Source organism: Sycon ciliatum, chromosome 4, assembly GCF_964019385.1.
Source record: "Sycon ciliatum chromosome 4, ocSycCili1.1, whole genome shotgun sequence".
In the NCBI taxonomy this organism is placed as follows: domain Eukaryota; kingdom Metazoa; phylum Porifera; class Calcarea; order Leucosolenida; family Sycettidae; genus Sycon; species Sycon ciliatum.
Genome location: NC_088646.1, coordinates 32,264,943 through 32,292,555, shown reverse-complemented (window position 1 = coordinate 32,292,555; position 27,613 = coordinate 32,264,943). Strand labels below are relative to the sequence as shown.

At 46.2% G+C, this 27,613-nt stretch overlaps 2 protein-coding genes across 4 annotated transcripts in view; both read right to left on the bottom strand.

The window, feature by feature from the left end:
- The window catches only part of LOC135815697 (transcription initiation factor TFIID subunit 3-like), a 15,373-nt gene extending 8,012 nt beyond the window's left edge, over positions 1–7,361 (bottom strand). For both annotated transcript variants that reach the window (XM_065329023.1, XM_065329024.1), the window contains exons 1-3: positions 6,887–7,361; positions 1,958–2,116; positions 791–958 (exon numbers count right to left, since the gene is read on the bottom strand). In XM_065329023.1, the coding sequence (XP_065185095.1) occupies positions 791–958; positions 1,958–2,116; positions 6,887–7,052 (493 nt within the window). In that variant the 5' untranslated portion in view covers positions 7,053–7,361. The remainder of the gene's footprint in view (positions 1–790; positions 959–1,957; positions 2,117–6,886) is intronic.
- A 2,319-nt stretch (positions 7,362–9,680) lies between these two features.
- LOC135815706 (ras-related protein Rab-3A-like) lies at positions 9,681–18,729 on the bottom strand. Of its 2 annotated transcripts, none has more exons than XM_065329035.1 (4): positions 18,184–18,723; positions 12,496–12,535; positions 11,344–11,475; positions 9,681–10,555 (listed from the first exon to the last, which is right to left on the bottom strand). In XM_065329035.1, the coding sequence occupies exons 1-4, from the start codon at positions 18,528–18,530 to the stop codon at positions 10,421–10,423; spliced, it is 654 nt and encodes a 217-aa protein (XP_065185107.1). In that variant the 5' UTR covers positions 18,531–18,723; the 3' UTR covers positions 9,681–10,420. The 2 variants fall into 2 exon arrangements, with proteins under 2 accessions (XP_065185107.1, XP_065185108.1); XM_065329036.1 differs by lacking the exon at positions 9,681–10,555 and adding an exon at positions 10,629–10,820 and having other exon boundaries at positions 18,184–18,729.
- Positions 18,730–27,613: the final 8,884 nt, after the last annotated feature.

Here is a 27,613-nt window from a genome sequence, read left to right as displayed (position 1 = left end):
TCCTCCGAGGTGTGATTTTTGGCGTGCTGGGCCAAGCACAAGGAAGCCACCTGTCAAAAAAATGAAGAAAACGGTTGTTGTTTGATCCTTTGGTGTAATCTTTGTAGCTAGTCGAAGCAAGTTGCTGTTTGGAGCAGAAACGCTGAAATTGACTATTTTCTGCATGTACTCATGCATGTACTCATGTACTCAGGCATGCAGTCTCACTCGTATTTTAGCTCTTTTTCTGGAATGGAAACTGCTCTGCGCCCCTTGGTGAACATTTCCTGCGCTCGTGGAGCAGCTGAAAAGGACCACTGGTATGTCTGGTTCCTGGTTTGAAAGTGGAGAGTCGACTTTTGTGTCTTGAAAAAGGAGTAGAGAGTGATAAAGGTACGTCTGTAGCTTATTTTGAGTGCTCCTCGTACATTTTTGATCGTGATAGAAATTCTCAGACCAAAGTCAGCTGATGGCCGATCAGTTTTCTTGTGGATTTTTTAGTTGTTTCGTCTCGTATCTATGTCAGTATCGTGATGGTGAAGTGGAGAGGGTGATTTTCTTCCTCTGGGCTTCGTTCGGCCGACTTTGTTTCGTCCTCGTTGAAAAGTGATGCTGATAAAAAGGTCGATTTGCAAAATTATGTTGATTTTGAATGTACGTGATGACATGCGATTGCTGGCTATGATTGCTACATGCCGACAATATTCAACTGCCACACTGACAAAACCCAGCAATGCTATCTATGGTAACAGGACCACATGCAGGCAATACGAAGCGATGCCTAGCCAAGATCGGCACAGCGGTCACTTACCTACAATGGTGTCCGTGTTCGTTCTGGATATCCTTGGCGGTAAGCACTGTAACATCTCATCAGATTCATCGCTCTCAATAGACTCTCCATCGTCCATTGGCTCATCGTGATTGTTCACTACCGGGCTGTTGTTGTCCAGCTCGTGAAGACCGCGTGCAGCTGGTATTCCTGCAAATGCATTCAATGTGTAAATCAAAGACTTTCAGCTTCCTGGCATAAATCAAGACACCATCATTTCCTGGAAAAGAAACTCAAATTGACAGTGAAGTGAGACTGTACTGATATGTAGAGTGTACTGATATGTAGAGTGTATGCACACTGGATCCAGGATCGTCGGGACCAGTTTTTGATTGGTCCGGCCATTCCCCAGCCTTTCATACTAACTTTAATATGTGTATGATACGGCGGCTATACATATAACCTCTCAGCAGCAAACACACGTTGGTGGCCAAAAAGTAACAGGTGGGCCGGCCATGGCCTGACCAACCGGGCGGGTTCCGCCGGGCCTGGGACCCAACCAGCTCATCAGTGATACATATTCCCTTGATCATCAATGATATGCCATGGGCTTTCCAACCTGCTTCTCTCTGCGGTGAGATTCCCAAACACCTGTACTTGGCAATTCTTCTACAATAATGCTGCATGGGAAATCTGAAGCCAACCTTCGCAAACCCGATCAACTAACTGCATTGTCGGGGTAGTAGCCAGGTGTGGAGCTCACGCTTCCAGCTGATACTGGATTGACTCGCCACTGCCATCGGCATAAACCATCAGCTCCATATCAGAGCAGCCAGTTCAATGCCTCAATTGTTACCGCTGAAATCATGCTACTTCTGAGTTCTGATATAGCTCGAGCTTTTAATTCCATTGGCCAAATATCCAGATACAACGGGAGTAGTTTTGACCCAATCTGAAAGGCATTTAAGTATTAGGATGCTTTCTGCAGATGATCAGAGTTTGCTGCAGTCTTCCGATCCCTGCTGGTGATGAATACCTTTTTAGATGGTTCCTTTTCAAATGTTTCGCGCGTTGCTCATCAGGAATGGATTGATACAATTGCTGGAAGCTCGGGAGTGTTAGTATCGTGTTGAGAGTGGACGAGAGTCATTTAATTGAAACATTCATTTAAAACTCAGAACGATGACATTGACTACAAAATGCACGTACGGAAGTGTTTCAAAGTAGTCGACTGCACTGCATCGAAGATGACATGGTCTGGCGCCAGGCTATCAACTTCTTGCACAAACACCTTGAGATCGCTGAGCGAAATTCCCAAACTTTCCATCATCATAGACAGGTCGGAAAAATCAGATTCCGGCCGGCCGTCTGTGATAAGCACAATACACAAACACACACACACACACACACGCACAAACACATGCACGAGCGCATACACACATACACACACACACATATGGGCACACGTACACACATACTACACGTGTTGAAACACAGAGAGAATTGGTCCTGTCGTATCTTGAACGCACGAACTAGCTCATTGGCGCAGAGCAGTACTGAGAACACTCTTCCTTGGCTAGACAACTGTTACTGGTTAAGAACAAAGAAGAACAAAGAGGGTGAACTGTATACACGTACAGAAACTATGTGGTTCAATGCCAATTCAGCTCGCCCTCCCGATCGAAACACCACGAAGGGCGGATTACATTTACTAACATTTGCTACTGCCAAAGTCTGCAGTTTCCAGAAAAAGCAACATACACAGCCTAACAGAGTCACTTTGCTATAATAAATCACAGGTTGCCTTGGCTTTTTTGGTTCATACATATTCTTTGAGTTTCACGTATTACTGTAAATATACAAATTTTCGGCAGCTATTTAATTTCGGCTATATTCGGCACCGACCCAAAACGCCTAAATTAAAACGCCGATGAAATTTTTCACAGCATCTGTCGCACTATACCATGCTCTCTACCCCACGCCGAAAATAAAACGCCGCCGAAATGTCAAAAATCGTGAAGTGCCGAAATTTTGCAGCGCCGAAATTTTGTATATTTACAGTACTACGATCATCAGGCAATCATCATCTTGTGTACATATTCTTTGTTTAACTTTCGTTTTATTCCGTTTAAATTTGATGTGTTCTATTTCCTGTGAAAGAAGTTTGTTAGGACTGACACAACCTACTCGTGGCATATTTTGTGGAGCGCTTGGGTTGCAATGAAGCCGAGACCCTATCGTCGGTCAAGCTGCCCCTGCCTCTCCCCCACTCCTGCCATTCCATATGTCTCATCGCTGCCTTGCTGCTTTGTGCTGTCAAATGGTATGTGTTTTTTTTATTTTGAAAAAAAATACATACAAAGGTAAGGAACACAATAAAGAAGTTGATCCTTCTTCCTTCACGGATTTCACATGCTTGCGAGTCGATTGGAGGAAAAAGTGTCCGCGCGCATGTCGTCGGCCCTCTAAGAATTGAGCACAAGTATTCAGTGACGAGCTAGAAACGGCAGCACAACAATCCTCTATGCCAAGAAGATGAAGCTGCCAACGTCTGTCTCCAATCGGCCCTTCAGTGGTATGGTCTGCAGTTCAACAGCATTGATCTAGCAGAATAATTTTGCCAAGTCATCAACGCAGTCATGGTATCCATCGAACATCAATGGTTTGCAATCTTGATAATGATGGGGGTGCGAGGGTACGTGAATCACACATACAGTGTGGCCACCAAAGTTCCTCAGTTATACCTTGCCCTAGTCCAGTGAGTTATAGATGCCCACCATCTATGATCTAAGGTCTCCTAACAGCTCGGAGCTCAGCTGAGTGGCCTGGGCAATACCAAGTTTTCTAGCCATACATTGTAGCTGTGTTGAGATGCTTGAAGTATCTACTGGAGGTCCAGGATGAACTGATGCATGGGTTTTTGCTACCTGGTCCAGCCCAGGGCTGATACGACTCAGCTGAAGCGGGCTTTTACAAGTAGACGACGTGCGTTTACTGTGGGTCTGCATGATCGTACAGTAGAAGAAGCAGAGGGCAAGAGAGATGTTTGCCAGAGTTAGTGCAGTGGAGAGTGCACTGAACGAGATGCTGCTTCGATCACAAGAGATATATTTCCAACGACGAGTTGAGCTTGAGAAAAGCTTCAGTAGAAATGGAAGAAGTGGAAGAAGCCAAGAGCAAAGTAAGCGAAAAGTTCGAAGACTACATTGAGCACTGCGGAAAAGCAGAGTAACCATCCGTCGGCAATTTTGGTACTCGCAGTAGCACTGATCGGCGAAGGAGAGAGCGGAGTGATGGAGGAAGAGTCTCGTCATATTACGGCAGTGAGTACGACAGTGTTAGTGCGCCAACTGAATTAGGCACTGAGTTTGAGTATGGTGAAGCAGATATCGGCGAGCAGAGGCTGAGTGATCACCATACATCCTGCCACCTGATTTTATTTTTGTGTCTAGCGCGCTCCTACTTGCTGCTTGTTTCGCCCCGGTGGGTTTTACCTGTAGTTTTTCTTGGGCAGTGTTGCTGCGAAGTCTATTTGGTCCCCTGATCCCCTGTTTCACTTCCCTTTCATCCCATCCACCCTTCCAGGAAACTCCCTTGTCAAGCATCCATTTACTTTCGGAGAATCCTTCACATAAAGTATGAATGAATAGCAGTTGGTTAGACATGCGGCATATATGAAGCATGGCCAAGCTTTGTTCTACACACTATACCGAGAACTAGACAATGTTTGGAAGGGGCTCCCACTGAGAACCAGCCTAACCGAGGAAGATGCCGATTCACCTTCACAATCTTAGCACTCAAACGGTTATTACTGCAGCCTTGGGAACTGAGGAGAAACGTTGACTACGGGAACTGAGGAGAAACGTTGACTACGGGAACTGAGGAGAAGCGTTGCCTACGGGAGTGCAGTGAAACTCACTTAGTATGTACCCGCGTAAGACGTACACCTGCTTATCATGGTCCTTTTTCGTTGCACGGATTTTCCTCCCATAAAGCGTGCAAGATACAGATATGCGCGGATAGGATTGTACTCTCATAATTATGACGCACAACTCTTGTACTACGGACTTTTCAGCAGATACCAACAGAGCTAGCCTTGCATACTACATACTCAGGGGTGTAGCACCCGCTACGACTGGTACGACCATGGCCGTACCACTTTTCGAAAAGCGTGGTCCGTCCGGAACGTGCAAAACCGTAATAAAAAAGCAGGATCCATCGATGCATATGCGCATCAGACTTTGACCTTTTTCTAGACTCGTAGATCTGTTATGCATCTGCAGTCGTAGATCTACTGAGTACTGTACTCGACTCGACTGCACACTGCGCCAGAAGTGTGCCAGAAGTTCCCAGAACGCAGGATTTTGTGTCTTTTTTACAAATTTTTCCCGGGAGAGGTCCCCCGCACCCCCCTCCTACAAGGCCTTCGGCCGTACCACTTCAAAAACCCCTCCTACGCCCCTGATACTTTTTGAGTTTTTGGTGTTTTCATACATACATGTATTTACACAAGACAGGTTCGCTTGATAGGCACTTCAGTATGTTGAGAGTGCCGAGAATAGGAGACTGCTTGCAGCAATTTTCTGAGTGCAATAAAATATTTTCGAGCATTTTTGACATACCATGACCATGTAGAGTATAAGTGGGGCTGCAGGACTCCACTTTGGATAAGAACTACCTCGGATACTACATACTTGTTTTCCCCATTCCCTGAGAGGGTACATCTTGTCCGAGTTCCACTGTACAGTCATAATCTCTTTAAAGGGGAAGTATACCATAAAATCAAATTTTCACCAGTTGTAGTCTTCTGGGTGCTGAGTCGAATAGTCTTGGTCCGAGGAAGCTGCGACGCTCCCTTCCTACTTGAATCCCAATCGAACTCGCGCACTTCCACCGAAACTGGGTGACTGCGCCATACTAGATGGGGATTTGTATGCAAAATGTCACTAAAAGCGCCATTTCGTTCTTATAAAAGCACGGATGACCGCGATTGGGCCATATGTTGTAGTCTTTTGGACGCTGAGTCGACTGGTTTTGGTCCGAAAAGGCTGCGATGCAGCGTTCCTCCTTTATTCCCAATCGAACATGGTTGAACAAGCGGTCACGTGCTCCTGGGTGCCCAAATCACCTGGTCACCGCGCCAGCAGGCGACAACTTTCACACCAAGGTTCAACTCGAGTTCAACTCGAGTGACAGGACTGCACCCAAAAAAGGTAAAACAGGCTAGTAAGTTGTACCCTGCAGGCACGGTGACCAGGTGACTGGTGTACGCAGGAGCACATGACCGCTTGTTCAACCATGTTCGATTGGGAACAAAGGAGGAACGCTGCATCGCAGCCTTTTCGGACCAAAACCAGTCGACTCAGCGTCCAAAAGACTACAACATATGGGCGATTGGCGGTCATCCGTGCTTTAATAAGAACGAAATGGCGCTTTTAGTGACATTTTGCATACAAATCCCCATCTAGTAGGGCGCAGTCACCCAGTTTCGGTGGAAGTGCGCGAGTTCGATTGAGAATAAAGGAGGAAGGGAGCGTCTCAGCTTCCTCGGACCAAGACCATTCGACTCAGCACTCCGAAGACTACAACTGGTGAAAATTTGATTTTAGGGTATACTTCCCCTAAGGTATCAGCACCTGAACGTCACAGGCACCTCACTCTACGGGGCACTCTGTGGGCGAGTTTTAGTGGAAATATTACTTCACTTTCGGCCATTTTTCTGGACATAGACATCATATGCCAGATCTCTGGCACTCCCCATCAAAACGTACGCGAATCATAGTTATGGGCAGTGCCCGGTCCTGGACCGCCCGGATACAAGAGATATGAACGTAGTTTATAGCCGCATCCAAACAAATCTACTTGCATAATTCAGTTTTATTTTAGCCGCATAATTATTTTGACTATTCAGCCACATTTCGAATGTCAGCATTCTTTGGCGCATAACTATTTGAAAGATTTGTGCGCGCAAATGACGAGGGATAGAAATACAGATTGCTCGCTCTGGGAGAATTATTCGGAGAATTCAGCCTTTTTTTCATTCGAGGAGTCAGTCCCCCGATACAGAAGCTTGTTGAACTATGAAAGGACTAACTAAACTGGTCAGTGGTAGCAAGGAATGAAATAGCATGCACCTACCCAATTCGCTGTACTGCTTCGACAAAGTACCCATTCTGTGCATGTAGCGCTGTAGCAAGTCGACCATTACATCTAGCGCGCTGCCGTGAACGACTTGCCAGCCGATCACTTGGCAAACTCTGCCCACAGCTTCCCGAAGGACAGCGCGATAGTACGCCTCTGCCATTTCCCTGCGACACTCTTCGTTGCTCCAACTACAAACTTCCACCCCTATGAATCTCCGTGTTACATCATTTCAACCAATATTGTTCGCTAATACATTGTGCTATGAAAACACTCGTGTGTGCATCTCCAATGAAGCATTCTTTATTCGATGCAAGCCAGTTAGGAGCAAGAACGCCTGGGTCGAGCGTCTACCACGCATGCAACCACTGGAGCTCGAAACTAAAAAGCACATTGACGATGCAAACAACAGTGATGACATAGTCATTCCACACTCGTACTCTACACAAATCGTAGTCATAAATAGACAGTGGACTGTCTTTCTGGTTGTGGGCAGACTGCAGTGCAGAGTCCGGCTGCCCTGGCCTTGGCCTTGTTATCTCGAGTCGTAGATATACACCATGTCCATGGACATGGTAGATCTACACTACACTACACTACACTACATGTCATGTAGATCTACACGACTACACCATGTACACTACACTACAGCTAGCTACAGACCGTCTACTTGCCCTCACACTCACACTCACAGATTACAAAGATGTCGGCAGCATCTCCACTGTACTCACTACTACACTAGACACACTACATGACTTGTACAATCATTGTCATTGTATACAGGTACAGTATACAGTCTACACTACATTAGGGATCTCAGCGCGTGCACTGCGCATGCAGTTCGCGCATGCAGCCAAACGCGCATCAGAAGTGGCATGCAGAATTTTTGCCAAACATTGGCTATTTTTTGCAGAAAATTGAGATCTTGAACGAAGGAGAAATGGCTGAAATTTCCTTGCAAGGAGATGGTGGTTACAGGCTACCTGCTTACCAGAATGGGATCTTGTTTGGTATTTTGGCCGCCCATGTGTTCTGGAATCGATTTGTAGCTTTCGTTGGAAGGCGCGAAGCCGTTTTCGTTCCAAACGACAGGGTTCTTTCAGAGCAGAAAATGGCGACCATGCCGATCGTTGCCACGATCTCCGAGTTGAAAATCTCTGGATTTAACCGGGGAAAAGCTCTGGATTCAATGGTAAACCCGGCAGAAATACTTGATGTTGGATGTTGAGAGCTTGCAGGAAATAATTTGACCGAAGCGTTCATGCTCCACGTGACGGTGTTCGTTCTGGTGAATTTCTGCATTTCTGACATATCGCCGTGCACTGATATGGGCCGTTGTTCCAGAGACATCGATTGTCAGGTGTGGACAGGGTTTTGTTCGAGTAGTCGTGTGGAGACGTGGTTTGGTTCTCACGGGCAACAGGAGCGGCTCCTCGGGATGGCGAAAGCCAAATCTACCCAAAGCCGACTTCGCGATCGCCGATCTTCTGGCGGCGCATTTTCACTTATGCACTGCAAAAAGCGGCACAAGCTGTGGAAATCGTCGGATGATATTAGCCTATCAGTGTGCCCAGAACTTCTAGTGACTCTACTGAAGCATTAGCTTGAGTAATCTTTCTTTCTAGCCCTCTCTTTCTCTCTCTCTGTCCCTCTCTTTCTCTCTAAAAATGTTCCAAACTTCAAAATCTAGGACGAGCTGCATCGGGGAGTCGTCAAATACCGACTCACTGAGCCGGTTTTTGGCGATCGCCATTTTTTTTCAGTCTGCCATCGCCGCGTTGAAAAATCGATTACATCATTGAATGCGCAAAGCCCTGCGCAGTGTGCGCGCTGACATCCCTAACTACATTTTTGTACGTCATGAACATAACTTCATAAGTGCAAGGCGCGCTAGCTACGCGCCAGCACTACATTATTGCTACAAGTACAAATCAATCGGATTCATGACGTTTTTCAACCCTTTGTCAAACTCGAAGGCTTTCGCAGTTTCGAGAAAAAATGTTCGGCTTGTTTCATTTTGTTGGTGGCATATTCCGACCATTAATTGTGAGCGTAAACAGTCGAAACACCTGTGAACATTCGCATAATAAGTGCGAAGCAGAATGACTATGTCTCCAAACACTGGCTGTTGTAGGGGTGACGCAGGGTGAACCCCAAATGCTCCTTTTGCTTAGATAACCCTCTCTCTTATGTTGCGTTAAAACATAAGAGAGAGGAATCTTAGGGCTTGGCGGATAATGCCGGCAGAAAAATTGGCAGAATTAAGTACATTTTCTGGTAATTTTATCCATGTTTGGTATGTGGATAAAGAAATGGAGCAGAATTCGAGGAATTGCCCGCCATAAGGTTTGTATGGTTCTGCCAATTTCGGTGCAAAAAATGCAGAATCTGCCACCTTTTCGAGCATTATCCGGCAAGGCCTAGAGAGGATCCAAGTAGAAAAAATGGTGTAGCTCTTCAAAAAAGTTAGAACAACTTTGAAAAGAGTTTCATGTACTGTACTATTAATTTTCATGTACTTAGTGCATGAAAGACACTTTTGATGGGCTAGTCTGCAGTTGCTAAGGTTTTTATGCTAGACCAAGCGATCTCAGTGCAGGTTCGTCGCCTTCTGTGCCATAAAAACAAACGGCCAATCGCAGCAGGGCCAGCATACAACGGTTTCAGCCGTCCTCCCCACAGCCTGTTACGGCCCACACGGTGCAATGGGTAGGCAGGGATGAGGGCGGCCTCCGGTCGACAGCAACCGGCATGGTGAGCAGCATGCAGCCATGAAAAGGGAGCACGGAGCTGAAGCATACGACTGATAATATTATTATTATTACTCGGATAAGGTTTGAGAGTTGAGTATACCGCTGAAATTGCCAGTTTGCATTACGTTGTACTGGAAGTACATCACATGATCACAGTAGGTACGAGCACAAGGACATGCAATATATAGAAATAACACATGGTGTAGCTACCTAACGGCCAGAGAAACAAATTACATGCAAATGATACATTGCCTCAACCGCGGACTAGTGGCTGTGTAGAACGTACAGTGGGTGGTGTACTTCAAGCGGACAACACACTGAGCAATGCATGAATGGCGCATCTATATTGGCTACACACTTACCGAGCAGACCGTGACTGGAAAATCGCCCAATGCAGGCGGGATAACCAGCGAAAAGAGAACGCAAATATTTACGAGTGGGGTGCTCAAGCATGTTATAGCTGTGAGCCTGCAGTTTCTGACATTCTGGAGAAGGTAAGGCGATTTATGTCAAAGGCAATGGAAGGGATGTTAGACCGGCGATGGATTCAAACTTTGTAGTACAGAACGCGTTCACAAGCATACACATGACCAGCGCATCATCGTCTTGTCTCAGCGCGGACCGTACTGGACGGATACACTATGTCAATCGTTATCGGGCCACTCTGAGCAGGACAGCGCGACACCATAGACAATACTCAATACCCATGACTTGACAACTTTGACACCGATCCTGCTGCCACCAAGTGCTTGCTGCACCCAGGCGAGCGGCGGCATGCTTAACAACCGCAGCCAGATGAGCCAGTCTCCTGCTTGTCCTCCTGTTGGTTCATGTCTTTCAAGTTGATGTCACGGGCATCGTCCATAGTCTGCGCCATCTTGTCACAGATCAAACCTACAAGTTCATCAAATGACTGCAATCAGCAATCAGTGGAGAGGCAAACAATAAGAACTATCAGTCAACATAGACAGAAAATTACTCATGATCCACAGTCACCACTGAAATTTACATTATGAAACCGACGGGACCGAGCGGACACTTTAGAGCTAACAGCTGCAGCTAGATGGCTCAGATGCCCGCGTCAACTGGTCCATGTCGGGCGTAGTGTAACTACATCCACTGTCATCCACAGTCTCTGCAAGCTTGCTACGAATCAAATCTGACAGTTCGTCAAACGACTGCAGAGAAAAACAGCCAAGCAGAGGCAAGCCGTGAAAACTGACTGCTGGTGCTGGAAAAACAGATGTGGACATACCACGGTTGCTCATTTTAACTTTCAGCAGTTCTGAACCACACCTACTGGTTACTACAGCTGTACTGGCATACAGCTAATATTTTATAATGCTACATAATGCACCTGACTGGTAGTGACGTCAGCTTTCCTGACCACATACCGTATTTCCCTGAATATAAGTCGCACCTTTTTACACTAAACTTGAAGGGCAAAGAAGGGGATGCGACTTACAATCGAGAGTAACATCCTACTTATATGCATGTATAGAAACAATGTGGTTCAAACCTCAAAGTGTGGGTGCGACTTATAATCGAGTGTGATTTACAATCGGGGAAATACGGTAACAAAATGTGTACAAGTATGAGTAAGTGTTGAGACCAAATAGAACCTCGCCACCATAGTGATTCCGCTCTTCGTCAAGAATTACGCGGCTTATGAAAAACAAACAAAATGTATTTTCTCCTTACTTCTGCTACATTGGTACCGGCTTTTGCACTTGCTTCCTTGAAGCTATAGCCAAGGATATCTGCTAGCTGCTGCCCCTTTGCCGTGGTGACTTTCCTGTCCTCGCGATCACACTTGTTGCCAACAAGAATAACCTGTACAAAGGGAAAACGGAACCGGGAGAAAAATTCATACGTGAAGAAAGTGCAAAGAAATTTTGCCAATAGCTACAGCTGCTCCGTGCGCCAATGGAGCCGGCACAACAACGGATGATTCGCTTCAGTGACTCTGCTCTGTGCTGGAATATATGTTGCCGGAATAGTACCCGCTGAACAAAGAAAATGAATAGGAAATGGCTGAGCAAACAAGGCAACAAGGTACCACGGCCATCATTCAAAGACCGACTGGAAGCAATGTTGCAAGTTCCTACTTGGAATACTCACTCTATACCACAATAACTACAGAGCGTTTAATAATAGCATACGTGCCGTCCTTTTATATAACAAAACGCTTCCACATAAACCACGCAGAGCGAGTGACCTCTTTAGTACCGCACTCCTGCAAGCAACTGTTATCTGCACTGTAGAAAGTACAGTACACGTTCTCAGATCTACTTCCAAGGACATCAGCTGTCGAGCGGCAGAGTAACTGCAGCGTCAGTTGTCCAGCATCAGATTGAAAAGAATTTTTTTAACGAGAGAAAACGTGTGTTTCAATTGCAGAAGCACTCTGCAGAGGATTCATCTCATAAAATGAAGATCTCGCACGGTTACGCCGTTCGTAACCAAGATTCCGCTTGCTTCTAGCTACTGGAAGTGTATCGCCTGGCGCAGTCAAATGATTGCTTCTTCCAAATTTCACCATTAAATTTTCTTCTACGCATGTCCTTGCATCATTCTGTACCATTTTAATTTCCAAATTTCACATTCCTCCTATTATTCTCTTCTTCTTCCCAAGGCAGGGCGAATCCTACATTTTAAGTTTATTGTTTGCCCTACGGAGAAGAGTACCAAAACCTTGGTACTTTATCAAGATATAGCATGGTGAAAGACACAAAAAGATTGAACACAAATATTTCTCATGAACAACACGTAATACATGTGAACAGAGATGAAGGACTAGAACTGGTAGTATTCGCGTTTGGAAGAAGACAGTTCAGTAAGACACCAACTCACCTGCGCATTGTCCCACGAATATGACTTGATGGCAGTTGACCTGTTGCAGATATGCACACACAGTGATGACAGCCCAGCAGCCAGAAAACCAAAATACAGAAAACGGAAAATTCACGCAAACAGAACGCGTAGACTGTATTTGTAGGTGGAAATCAGAACTGGTCATATCAACTTGGTAATGATGACTTCCAACTTGCTTGGGTACTGTATAAGTACACATTTTCGTTCACGAAATCTTTCGTTAGATCACTCCGCCAGCAGGTTCGTTACGTACTAAAGTTCGTTTTTGGTCGAGGTCTGTCACCCCGAACGTTCGGAAAAAAAGTTTAGTTTGGTACAAACTTTAGTTATTTCGTGCCCCTAACGAACATAGCGAAAGTTAATTTTAAACGAAACTTTGTACTTATACAGTAATATATTGACCTTTGATAAATACCCACACTCATTAGTGACCACACCATCAACAGTATCAAATTCAAATAATCTTGCTTTGACTCAATAAATACCACTGTACTTTTCCATGTAGCACTGCACTTTTCCCTAAAAAGGAGTATTTTATAAACAGTATTTATTGGCTTTTGACCAATAAAATACTGTTTATAAAATACCTCTAGGGCCAATAAGTATATGTTATCGCATGGTTGCAAGGGCCTTATGGCATATTATTGCCCCGAGGGCTAACCTCGAGGGGCAATAATATGCCATAAGGCCCGCAGCAACCATGCGATAACAAATTTATCGCATGGCCCACAGAGCAGACCATTGGGCTGCTGTTGAAATTAGCCCAAATGCCAACACATTATGACCACAATGTATATTGATGTGCTATCATTATCAAAACAGGAAAAATGAAGATATTTCTCCTACACCCTAACAAAAAGTCTGCTACAGGCCATCAGAGAGTATACAGTACTGAAAGACGGAGACAGAAAAAAAAGTGCCGGCACCGCATCGTCATAGCAATAGACATGGCAACGACAATAAAATACAGCAGAATCATAATTTCAGTTGAAAAATTAAGAGTGCTACCACAAAGAGTTTCTTCATGTTTACATGTGTATCAGGAAGTTGTCAAATACAGTACTGCAACAAGTGCAAGTATTTGACGACTCCCTGGTGTGTAATTCTGAGGACAATTTTTCTTCTTTTTTTTCAGCTCCAGATAGCTGTATTTTTCATTGCAAAACATTCCTGAATTGTTGTGTTTGTTGTTCAAGCAAAGGTGAAGGTGTAGTGCATATTCACGAACATTCTACAGTCCATGCACACGTGACATTACGCAATGATTGCATAGGCAAATTCTAGTTACTTCCCTTTTGATTACGTAGTGATTACATCACTTACACATTACCCATTTGCCACATCGAGCGTATGACGTTTTTCCATGTTCTTTCTCTCTACCATGTCATGATGCAATACTGATTGCACCTACATGATGCAATACTGCTTTGTACTTACATCAGCAATTGCAATTCTCATGACCACATCCGTTTCCTTCTTGCACTTTCTACCGCAACGCACAATTGCTAACGCTTCTCTCTCTACCCTATATAAGCTGCATTCGCTTGCATATAATTATTATTCAGATCAATCGTAATCTTTTCCATTCCGACTCAACTTAAATTAGTGCTTTCTTAGTTGTAATAAAACGTTGTGTTCCACGACCCGTTGCACGGCTGAGTTGAATCTAGCGAAGCACTAAATTGGTGACCCCGACGTGATCGATTTCCGACCTGATTCAACGTTCTGTGCAATTTTTAGAAATGTCCGACAACGAGCAACCCGCTCCCGCTCTCGAGGCTAATGCCGCTCCAGACCAAGCTGCAAACCCCGCTGGAAACGCTGGTCCACCAGACGCTCCGGCCCAAGACGGCCCTGCCGCAAGGACCATCGCGCCAGTCAACTTCAAACTGCCGCCGTTCTGGCCAGGTGACCCGCAGTTACGGTTTGCGCAGGCTGAAGCTCACTTCTCCAACCACCGGATTAACACCTCCCGAGCACGGTACAATGTGATCGTGTCATCGCTAGCTCCGGAGTTTGCAACAGAGATCCGTGACCTGTTGATCGCTCCACCGGAAGACGAACCCTACGCCAAGCTGAGGGCTGCACTCACAACACGGACGCAAAAGTCGGAGCAAATCCGTCTTCGAGAGCTGTTGTCAACCGCCGACGTCGGTGACAGCAAACCCAGCAAGGTCCTACGCAGAATGCAGCAGCTACTGGGAGGAAAATCGCTTGACCCTTCTATCTTGCGGGAACTCTTCGTGCAACGTCTACCCCCAGCTGTCCGTCAGATTCTAGCAGCTACACCTACGACTCTGTCTCTGGAGGAGTTAGCGGCCCTCGCTGACAAAGTGGCCGAGTCTACAGTCCCATCAGCGAACACTCAAGTACACGCAGTTTCGGAAAAGGCCACTTCAAAAACTGCTGCAGTCGGCTCAACTGCCTCAAGTGCTACCACTTGTTTCAGCCCCAGCTCTGACTCGACGACTCAGCTGTCGCTACTCCGTTCGGACTTGGACAAGCTGTGTCTGACTGTACAAGCGCTAACCAAGGTGCGCTCCCGTGGACGTGACGATTGCCCCATCAAAACGGCGGGATTTCCAACACGGGATCGGCGCACTGGACGCAGCGCTTCCCGCTCTCCCAGCCGCGCCGTACGCATTGAGGACACCGATAGCGACGACGTCTGCTGGTTCCACGCCAAGTTTGGTGACAAAGCTCGACGTTGCCGATCTCCATGCCGTCTGTCGGGAAACGGGACCGCCAGCCGCTAATCGCGACCACTAGCCCGGCTGGCTCCACCTCCACTTCTGAAGGTCGCCTCCTGTATATGCGTGACCGTGTCAACGGAATCAATTTCCTGATCGACACCGGCGCCTCAGTAAGTGTACTTCCTCCGTCCTTTGCTACCTCTGTAAAACGTTGTCATAGCCCTAGTCTTCGTGCCGCCAATCACAGTACTATAGAAACGCATGGTCAACAATTCCTTGAGCTTGACATTGGTCTCCGTCGGTCGTTCAAATGGGTGTTCGTTGTCGCCGATGTCAATTACCCTATCCTCGGAGCCGATTTCCTGTGCCACTACAAGCTGACTGTCGATCTTGCAACGGGACAACTGCAGGACTCCTAAAAGGCAGAGGACAGATGAGCCTGGTAAGATTTTGCGTGGCACATGAAGACCACACACAGGCAGTGACTTTGCGAGGATATGAAAACGCACGACGCTGAGTTGAATTTGTGTTATTTCAAATAATTGTTTGTGATCACAGTACCACTTCGAGCAGAACTGAATCTTATCCACAAGCTTACCGACGGTCAGGCTGCCAACATGACTGAACAAATGATCCCTGCAAGCACCACGCGGCAGACGTCCGAGGCCATGTCCATTGCCGGGATGTCCATCTCCAAAAAGAATTCCATCTTCGTCTCAATGCTACACTGCGACTCGTAGAGTCGTACAGTCTACAGAGTAGTCACGCGATCACTGAAATAAACTATTTTTTTGCGGGCAATTAAACTTTTTTTTTGCGGGCAATATCGCATATTATTGCCGGCGGCGCGAAAGGTGCTGATTCGCTGGAGTACGGGTAACAATCACGTGCCATGTGATAAATACTGTTTATAAAATACTCCTTTTTAGGGAAAGTGAAGGTCAACATATGTATAATAAATGTAGTAGCCTCAGGATTTATTGCAATTGCATACCAGTTATAAAATCCTCGGCAGACCTCGGTTTTTATATAAATCCTTCGGCTCTACATTTATTATATACGTAACAAAGTGATAACAACAGCCCGTGATTCCTGGATCCATACTTCCAGGGTATATTCTTGGACGAATTTCCAACCGGTTACGGTCCAATGAAGAGTTGGGGGGTCCGGGGGTCCCCCTGAAATTTTTTTCAAAATACAACCCAAATATGGCACTCGACAGCAATTTAACAGATTTCTTGGTGCTGGAGTGTAGCAAAGATATAAGCAGCTCCATTCACCCACAGAAAAGTACGGGCGGTTGGAACTGATTTGTAACTTTTCAACCGGTCGCCAACAATTTCAACCGGTCGAAAACCGGTTGGGGCGGTTCTAGAAAATTCCCTGTTCCATCGCTGTGCACATTTACGCCAGATATTGGCTGCCATGGAGATAGGCCCCTAGCGCCGCACGCTGCTGTGACTTCACAGCACCTCCTGTTGACCTCACCCAGTCTATTCACTCAGATAAAGCGACTTCTAAACATGGGTTTCTGTTGGCAAGTCGAGGCTCGTGACTAGACTAGTATCAGACATTACTTGAGGGTGGTGGCGTTTCTACGGATGCGAAAAGCTCAGTCTCTAGCTGAGTCTCACAGGAACCGTGGATTTTTATTTTATTTTTTTACAGCAGGGATCTGCCATTTACCAAGGGACCCAGGGTACTCGTGAGAAGGAATTAAAATGAAGTGAAGAAGAAAAAGACAAGAACAACTAACAGCGATGTACTTTATTGATCGAACTCTTGAAATTCCTTGCATCTACAGGTATATGCCTTTTGAAGATCAATCACACTAGAATATTTCATTCATAGAATGTGCATAGTACGGAAAATGAATGAATATATTCTAGTGGGAATGTTCAGTATACACATGTCCCATTGTCACTCACTGGATTGTGCTGTGTGTCATGTCCTCGTGTTACCCTGTACTGTAGATGTAGGAGATTCCAGGTGTGGAATGCACGGGGCAGCACCACCACCTTATGCAAATAACCACACATGGCTGTCATGCCTCATGGGTAGAGTGGATGAGTACCAACTAGTGTATGAGTAAGCAGGACCTGGGCAAGGCTATCCAAAGTGCTCTAAGTGTGCAGAAGTGCAGAGCAAGCAAGCCCCCTAGTAGGCCTAACCAAGTAACTACTTTCCATGCAAGGCTGAACATACTGTAACAGCTTACACAACATACTCAACATATTATCTAGATCCATTCCAATGTCGTGGAGTCCTTACTACTTCACTCTTCAGTTTTCACCAGGTACTGGTTCCTTGATTTGAGGGCAGCACTGACCAGGAGACATGTGCAACCCCACTTCAGCTGCATGCACAGCACTCAGCACTACTTCAGCCTGGCCGGCCCAGAGCATGCAGGCTGCACAGGTTGCACATGTCACATGATCATACTTCATAGCCATGCGACTATTATTTTGTCAGTTTTGTATGACCTTCACCTCCTTCACAAAAGTCAATAATTATGTGAATTGTTCAATGAGCAATGTTGACTGCAGGCCCCATCTTCCCCACACGCACACAATCCACACAACTGAAGAAGATTCCTATGCAAGGAGAGTGCAGCACGCTGCTGTTTCAGCAACTGTAAATTTCACCCTGCGGAGGATCAAGCCAACTGACTGTGGCGACATTCTTTTCAGCAAAGACATCCCACAGTGTACTGGTACATAATAAGTTACACTGCCTACTGGTATAACTGGCGAAATCCCTGATCTTTTACAGTACGAAAAAGCGTACTAGTATGTGTTACCAATGCAGGAGTTTTGAATGAACTGACACTGATTGACACGTACGTAATGCGACTCGGGACACCCATCACGGATTCTGCTCGGATGAATAACAATTTCCGTTGCCCGCTCGCCGTTCTCAAGGTTTCGTATTTACACGTGCAGAAAATGAACATAGCAACTCAGACACTGCTTACCAATCTTGCACAGCACGGAAAGACTCTTCGCTCCCAATGTCGTACATGAGGATAAATCCCATTGATCCGCGATAGTAAGCCGTCGTGATCGCTCTGTAGCGCTCCTGTCCGGCTGTGTCCCAAATCTGCAGCTTTATTCTCTTTCCATGCTTAGTGATTGTCTTTACTTTGAAGTCGATGCCCACCGTCGACACGAAGCTGCCGCGAAACACGTCGTCAGTGTAGCGAAATAGATAGCAGGTTTTCCCTACTCCACTGTTCCCCACCAGCAACAGCTTGAACATGTAATCGAAATTCTGGCTATCGTCCACAACCGCGCTGCCCGCCGCATTTCCAGCCGACGCCATCTCGCCCGCTTACTCGAATCTCCCAACTTTCAAGTCACCAACGTCCAGCTACCAGCAACCTCCACAGACGAAACAGATGCAAAGTCAAGGCTTGCTTCAATCACTTCACAATGCAATGTGCCAATGGAAACTGTGACTGAAAAGTGAAAATAATCATGCCAAATCCCCACTGGCCCGAATTCCGTGCACATGCACAAACAACGCAGGTCAGTTTTACTGACCATACAGCAGTACAGGCATACTTCAGTTCAGACCAGGTCTCGGCGGCATGCACCTGCCCGAGTAGATCTACAACTAACACTTAGTACAAGTACAAGTCACTGCATGCCATGCCTGCATTATGCCGAAGCTGCACAATGAAATCCGATCGCGTGGGTCAAGTAGTTTGCACTGGGCACCAGTACAGTATGCAGTCGCAGTCCAGTATTCAATGGTATTCGCAGGTCTAAAAAGGGCTGCGAACAGTCTTGTGCACACTTGAGTGACTTGAGCGGATTTCATTGAGCAGCATGCATTGTGGAGGGGACGGCTCGATACCGGGACGCTTTGACAGCCAATTTTTTTTTTTTTTTTTTTTTACTTGTATAGACCCAAAATCGAGTTGTTTCTGCACTGTTCATGCCCGTTTGTCACACTTACTCTTTATTTTAGTTCTCACTTTTTGTAATACTTACCACAAGTTACCCGTCATGTGTCACACTTCTTTGGATTTTTAACCTTTGTTTTTCCCTTGATCTCTTTAGTTCCGTATTTCCACTGATGATCGGAGCGTGAAAATCGATTTTGGAAACACACAAAACCAAACCTTGAACAAATTGTCATGTTGCGTGGTGATGTCTGCGGCATTCATACTTTTCATAGCTATTAATAATAATAATAATAAAATTCACTCTGGGTCTGAAATTAGGTAATTGCTATCGCTCCACGACGGCCAGTACAGAGTAACAATAAGCCTTGTGTGTGCTTCCATTAGTTTTGATTGGTATGCGGTGCTTTATTGGCGAGAGGCGAGCCGCTGTTTACCTGCGACAAGAAGTTGATTTTTCGAAAGTCGTAAAACTCAAGTCGCAGTGCGAAGCAACACGTCAAAAACTCACCTGCTTGATATGGCGCTTCTGGTCATCGCAGAGCCATGAAATTTTGGCTCGGAGTATAACACATCGTAGTCTCACTGTGACATATATTTTCTAATCAAAATACCAAGAGAGAAAGTGAATATTGAGTCCGTTCCGGTTTGCAACCTACATGTATGTCCTATTTGAAACCGTCCCCTCTACATGTACACGTACAAGAACATGACTTCTCTTTGGCTATGAATAATGAAGTACATGTGCTGTGTGATGTGGTCACATTGTGGTGCGCACATCTCCGCCCTGTACTGGCGTAGTCAGCTTTTCCCGTTTGAATCCCTTGCCCTTGCAATGGCCAAGGCAAGGGCAAGGGATTATCTCTATGGCATAGAAATAATGTTGTAATTCAAATAATTGGCCCATACAAGAGATCGGGGTAAGCGGATTATGCAGGCATAATTAATTTCGGCATGATCAGCCTAAATCAGGTGCTTTTTGAGAAGGAGCATAAACGGCATCCGAAAAACAAGGGCAGATGCCCAATGTCAATGAGGCTGATACACACCTGCTATTGAATGACCATACATGTACATAGCGCTTCTTGTCGATTTGGAATAATATTTTAGCAGCCGCTATAGGACATCTCCCAAATGGTCAGCGGTTGCTTGTGAATTTGGTATTCCTCTTGCACATGTACATGTACATGTACATGCATAATTATTGTCTTGTACTTCCACAAAACTCCCAGTCCACATCATGACAATGGTCTGAGTCCATTTTTCATGACGATTATCTGTTCTTTTTGGTGAAGCATAATACAGTACATGTAATGTACATTGTACATGTACATGTAAAAGCACAATTGACTGTTTTCTCGAGCATCCTGCGAGTATCCGCTAGAGCATAATTTGGTCACTTTCCGAGCATACTCCGCTCACCCCTAACAAGAGACGTCTGAGAATGAGACGCGGTCAGTAAAGTTGTTGTTTTTGTGTTTTTTTATTTACATGTACATGTACATTGTACATGACGTGTAGTACATGTGCATGACGTGTAGTACATGTGCATGTACAATGTAGTTCAAGCAATCAGGCAAAGGTCCCTTCTCACACGGAGACCACTTAGGAGAAAAGAAGGAGAAATGGAAGGTGTAATTTGTAATCATTAATATTATGATGTAGAGGCGATTCTACATCATCCATGATGGCAACATGACTTGGAACGGTCAATGACTACACGTACATGTACATGTAGGTGACAATTGTGGTTAAACCACAGTCCAACCGTGGCTACAGCCTACATGTAGCTAGACCAAGAGAACCGAGACTCGGCGAGAGCTGTTGCTTACCCTTTGTGGACCAAGATAAGGTCATACCTGTACATAAGCTCATACATTATAAGCTCCATGGCCATACAATGTCAATGGTCATGGAGCTTATGATCCATAAACCAGGGGGGGGGGGGGGGGGAGAGAGAGTCCCGTAGCCTGGTACATGGTAAGCAGGGGGAGGGGCAGGGGGTAACCATGGTAACGGACAGGGTGCTAGGTACAGTGTATGTGTAACGGCATTGTTGTGTGCATGGCCATGAAAATGAGTCAATGACTATGGCATGACTCATGGGGCTTTGGCCCAGTAGTTTGGGATAGGACATACATGTACATGTACTTATGCTGCACCGTCTGAGCTGTACCACAGGTCCAGCAACACGACCTTGATGACCATGATGACGGATGTCACCATCGCGTGGGCCGTCAGACTTGGCTGGGGTCCTGAAGCTACTCGACTCGCCAACAGCACACTACAGTAGTACAGATGCATCATTCTGACCTTCCTCTTCTTCCCCTCACTTATCACTTATCATCGACGAGAGGCATTCAGCCGAATAAGCCTGGCTCATACCGGGTAAAATCTTAGTAAAGTCCCTACAATGGTCCATGCGTTTTGCACATGCATTGACTGAACATATAGATCTCCTTCAAACACAATCAGTTCCGTGTTGTTTAGTTTTGTTTGCTGCATGACTTGCACACGTCGGGTACCAATACTGCAGTAAAATAATTATGCGGATTGCCTTCGGTTCAGCGAGGCTACCTCTGAAAACTCGATATTTTCAGAGTTTGCAGCCTGATTACACCGGCATGCCGCGATGATAGTGTTTATTTCGGACCTACATTGTACTTTTCCGTATCAATGTCGTGCTTCTCACACGTTCTCAGATGTCGGCTGCGAGAAGTCCACAGGGGCTTGCTATTTTGAAGCGTTGAAGAGGAGAAATCCAAACACGGATGCAAGCAGAAACACGTACTTGCTTGTTATGATTATTGTTCTCTTTATTATTTTTCCCTTCTGGTTTAGTTATTACACGTATTTATATTATTTGGTGCAATACTAGCGCCCCTTTCTCGCACCAAATTGTTATTTTTGCTACTTGACCATGCAACCCCCTTTTTTTTTCGATGCCAGGTTGCAACGCTAACGCGGAGACCCCTGGTCGGTCGAGTTGCTCTCTGTACATCGGCACGTCGTCCCTACATCCCCTGTGTCTTGTTTTGTGTTTGTCTCCACATGTCCCTTTGTAGGGCTGTGTTTCCAATAAAAACAAAAACAAAAAAACAAAAAAACCGTGCACATACATGTACATGTACATGACACACACTTCCTCATGGCCAAAACTGGCCACATGGGTCTTCCTAGAAGAGGAGAGAGCCTGAGAGATTTAAAAGGAATCTTGGAAGGATGCATCCATGTTTTCCTCGTGCCAGGCCACGAGTTCCCAATTAACTGTGGGTCGCAGCACGGCTGGAAAAAATCCTTCCGCTTCCAAGCAGGACTTGAACCTGGTACCCTCTGTTTCTCAATCATGGTCTTAGACCATCCCACTATGCCTGCCTGCATGGATGCAGTGAATGGGATTTTCGGTCTTTGACCACTTGCTGGTGAGCTGATCTACTCACCTCCCACCGCTTTAGGAGCTGCATCTGCGCCTTGATCCTTGAAGAGTGGTGGCGTTCCTACGGATGCGGAAAACCCGGCTTCCAGCCGAGTCTCACGCGAACCGTGAATTTTTTTAATTTTTTTGGAAGGATGGCTCGATTGGCTACTGAACCGCCGAACGCCGACACCCCCTGAAATCCCCACCTCTGGGTGGACTTGGAAATGATCCAACGTATGGGCCGTACACCGCAGAAAGTGGGTGAGGACAAGTTGCAGATGGATTGACGGCATCAATTAAAGGAATCCGTGTCGAGATCCAACTGCATTTACTCCTACCCCAGTGAAGCTAATACTTGCTACTGGCGCCAGTACATGTAGTATTGGCGTGGATTGCTAAATCAGAGCAGATGTCTGATATAGGCTTCGCTAGCACCATTGATTTCACAAGAGTTTATCTAGCCAGAAGCAGGGCATTGGCCAATAGGTCTAGGTACTTTGAACAGAAGCACACAGACACACACACACGTGTGTGCGCTCATAAGTTACACACACACACATGCACACACATACAAACAAACAAGCACACAAACTCACTCACTGGTACTTGCTCACTGCCATGTAGCCCTTGGCGGATTATGCCGGCATTAATATTTGGCATAATCTTGGGATTTCGTCAAAAAATTATGCTCCGGCATAATAATAATATTATACGGATTCCAACGTGTAAGGTCGGCATAATCTTTCGGTTTAGACAAAAATGATGCTTTGGGCATAATACAGCTTTGTCCTCCGGCATAATACGGACTCCAACGTGTAAGGTCGGCATAATCTTTCGGTTTAGACAAAAAATTATGCTTAGGGCATAATACAGCTTAGGGACCGGCGGATTCTGCTCGAAAAGGTGGCAGATTCTGCTCGAAGAGCAGTGAAATTGGCAGAACCATACAAACCTTATGGCGGGCAATTCCTCGAATTCTCCTCCATTTCTTTATCCACATACCAAACATACATGAAACTTACCAGAAAAAGTACCAAATTCTGCCAATGTTTCTGCCGGCAGAATCCACCGGACCCTAATACAGCTTTGTCAGAAAGCCCTGAGGCCGCGTGTGTGTATGCGTGGTTTCTCAATCCTCTATGTACCGCGTGAATACATAGTGGAACCGACCCTAATTCAGCATATTTGTTGGCATAATTGTGGCATAATCAAAAGCAAAATTTGACGATTGGCCGAGCATAGTCCGCCAATGGCTAGTGCCATGACTGGTCACAGAGAGATTCAAAAGGAATCTTGGAAAGATAACTCAATTACATGTAGCTATTGAACCGCCCAACAGCCGACACCCCTGACATCCCCAAACTCTGGGTGGACTTGAAAATGATCAATGCACTGGCCACTTGTAAATGATCCCAATTTATTACGTACACATCATGGAGGTCCAGGAAGGCGATGAGCTCCTTCTGAACCAACCTCTCTAGCAACTTGGAGAGTATTATATGGGTAGAAAGGACACAGGGCAAAAGTTGGTTGGCACGGATGGATCACCAGCTTTGTACAGGGGAAGCGTGATGTGCGCCTTGATCCCGAGACCATTGGTCGGGGGAGCGCACTTCACCTCACCGGCACAGCTCAATAGCACCTACACGCCCATTGTAGTTCCCTATGTTCTCTTGATGTTGTTGTTGTTGTTGTTTTTCTCTTCCATTCTACATGTAGGCATGTGCACTTTCATAAAAAATAAAATAAAAAATAAATAAAAAATAAACGACGTTACCTAACTACATGTAATATTATTGAATCCCAAGGGGACATGGCCGCGCGACAGCGAAGCATTGAATAAGATGGTGACAGACGGTGCCAAGATGTCACAGCAGAACTTGGGGAGTGTCCCTTGCACGCCATCGCTGCCTGTTGCCTTAGCAGGATTAACTATTACTTGCCGGAGTAGCCGTTCAACAGCATTGATTCTGACTTTGGAGAACGGGGAGTGAAGTGCGTGGTTGAGGTCCAAGGGGAACAGACAGTGTTTGCGGTCGACAGTTGTCAGTAACCACGCGGTGGAAAGCTGAGGCGACATCTTCGGCGGTACAAGTTGGTTCTACATGGGGACGGTCTCTAAAAGTAACTGTGTTTATGGTACGCCAAATCTTCTTGGTGTTTTCAGCGTTGGCTGTACATTGTTCCTGGAAGTAGGTACCATGTATTGCGCTTCTGGCGGTATGCATTTCTAGCTTCCGCACGGGCTTGCTTAAAGGCAGTGTGGAGTGCAGCATTTGCCTTGTCTCTCCGCCACCGCCTGTGGAGCCGATTTTCGCATTGGGTCAGCTGGAAGAGGTGCCGATCCGACCAGGGTGGGAACTGCTTCCGCTGGGCAGTGGAACGCTGGAGAGGAGCATGTTTGTCGAGGACGGCCATGATTTTAGAGTGGCAGACTGTCCTGGTGTCCACATATCGTCAACTGTGGTGTTCGGGGGCCAGGTAGCAAGGTGTGCTACATTGAGGCCATCTCGGAAATCAGGCATGTGCATCCTCTGTAAGTTACGGAATGGTTTCCTTGAATTACATGCTTGCCGGGACACTGGAACATGCAGGTCTAGGAGGACTTGAACAGCATCGTGGTCACTTAGGGCACATGGCACTACGTCGCAACCCCGGGCATCACCTTGTGAGGATCAAGTCGATGATCTTGCCATTGGGGCATTGGGGTGTAGTTCGAGTGGCTGTTGTGACCAGGTTTCGGAGACCATATGAGGATACCAAATCTGAGAAGCGCTGGTAATGCGAGGATGTTGTGCCAGCTCCTACATCGACATTGAAATCTCCGAGCACCATCATAGATGGTATAAACGATGCCGCCTTACAAAGTGCTCCATCAAGTCTGTCCCAGTAGGTAGCTGTTGAGCTGGGAGGCCGGTACAGGCAGCCTATGAGATGCTGGTGACCACGTCTGTTGACAAAAATCCAGGTGCCCTCAAGTCCGTCTACGTGGAGGTCAGGGTGATGCGACACGGGGGAGCGTTGACTTGTAGAAAATGCACACTCCTCCCCCTGCCCATCACGGCGGTCACAGCGGATGACATGGTAACCAGGAATGTTGATATCGTTATCCGATATGGTGCTGTTCAGCCATGTCTCGCACAGGGCAAATATAATCCCATGTATGCAATTTAATAAGGTCTTCCAGCTCTGCAACCTTGTGTTTTTTTTCATTTTGCAGCCTTGGAAACACAGCTCTTTCCTGTGGTATCTTACATTTTTACTCGACCTATTGTTATGTACATGTAAAATGTATATTCCCCGTGTAGTGATATCGCCTCTCAGCCACCATCCAGCTGTCACCGGTTAGCTATGCATGTTTCGGTGCAGATTCTGACACCTATTGAATCCATAACGGTTCAGATCATGTAGAGAGCGTGCAATAGCACGTAGAGAGATTTCCGCGTCCATCCAGCAATCTGTGACAAGATCAAAGAAGGTTTGAGGAGTCTGATGGCCCACCACGAGGAATTGTTCGTCACCAGTGGTTACATATTGCATAAACGCTCCATACAGCCACGCACCCATGCAGCCACGCAACCATGCAGAACTCAACAGTCAACTTTGCTACGATCCGGATCGGTTATGGTGATGATTTTGTATGTACAGCACATCGTGGTCAGTTGGTATACTCGCATACTGGCACGTAGAAGTCAAACATGATTACAAGCAGAGCACAGAAGAGCTGTGGGGACAGCTTGCAAATCAGGTCTCAAAGTGGCTGAAAGAAAGTGCCGCAGCCAAGCTTGTTCAAGCACCTAGCGTGGGCAACTTGTCCTGCTCGAAATGAGGAAATAGATAAACACGGCAAGAGGATATGCATAGAAATATGAGCATGCAAACAAATCTCTTATAAGAATACAATCTCCAACGGTACGTCTTGATTATTATTTGCTGCAATTCTCATAGAAATAGCTTCGAAGTACATGTAGGTATTCGTGTTGACGTAGTTTTTTTATAAGAAACAAACAAATAGAGAAAGAGAGAGAGAGAGAGAGAGAGAGAGAGAGAGAGAGAGAGAGAGAGAGCTTTGAATATTCGGATAGCGAGTAACTCTCACTGATGCACAGGACGGATGAGAAAGTCATTGCAATGCACTAACTCAGGAGAGCTCTTTACAGCCCAGGAGTTAAAGACTTTACTGTCATAATGTACAGACCAGGATAGAGTAATATTGCGGGGATCATCATGGTATGGGAGGACGACGCATGTACACGCCTACACGCACACAACGGGTAGCAAACCCCTGACTGTACTTCTTGGTACGCAAGTGATTGATGTGACGTGAGACTTGTTAAAAGCCAAAAGGCTTTGAAGGGTCTGTAATTACAGAGATGTGTACAAGTCCTATATTATTATAGCAAGATATCAGTTATCGCACAGTACGTACAGTACAGATGTTTCGTTGGCTAAAACACTGGTGTCCAAATCTAGTGAAGCGTCAATGTTGGTGCTGGCACGCTGCTGTTCTGATTACGATGAGATGTCAACGCGCGGTGCAGTGGGTTATGCAATACTCCGGACAATTTATAGAGGTATCCAGTCCAAGACTGATTCGTTCGGTCCCAGACTGCCTCTATACACCGGTATTCCACCAGTCATTCCACCAGGCTGGCTTCTTGCCACCAGTCACTGGTGCATTGGTGGCACCATTCTGATTGGGAAGTCCCCAGTTGCCCAGACCGCCTGCGCTATTGGTCGAACTCTCTGCCTTCTTAGGCAAGAATGGATTACCGGTAGGACTTGCCTGTGCTGTTTCTGCGGCTGCAGCTACCTCGGAGACTGGAGCAGTGGTGACCTCACCCTGAGCCTGCGCTGCCTCGGAAACAGTCTCCCCAGCTGCATTGGCAATAGTTGGCTCCGTAATTTCTGCGGCTGCGATGCCCCGCTCAGTTGGTGACTGACTGCGATAGCGGATATTCTTGGTCCCGCCTGCTTGCTGCGTCTGGGCCGAAGCAATGACGTCACCTCCGACGCCGGCGCTCAAGGTCCGGGCAAGTCCACCAAAGTCTGGGAAAGCCCCACCGAATGGTGAAGCTT

Bases quoted from the DNA above. Each gene is read 5' to 3' on its own strand.
- LOC135815706 (XM_065329035.1), bottom strand. From the start codon at position 18,530: ATGGCGTCGGCTGGAAATGCGGCGGGCAGCGCGGTTGTGGACGATAGC. The intron at 12,536-18,183 runs GTAAGCAGTGTC...TATCTGCAACAG, and splicing joins TTCCGTGCTGTGCAAGATTG to GTCAACTGCCATCAAGTCAT. The intron at 10,556-11,343 runs GTAAGGAGAAAA...TGCTGATTGCAG, and splicing joins CCGGTACCAATGTAGCAGAA to TCATTTGATGAACTTGTAGG.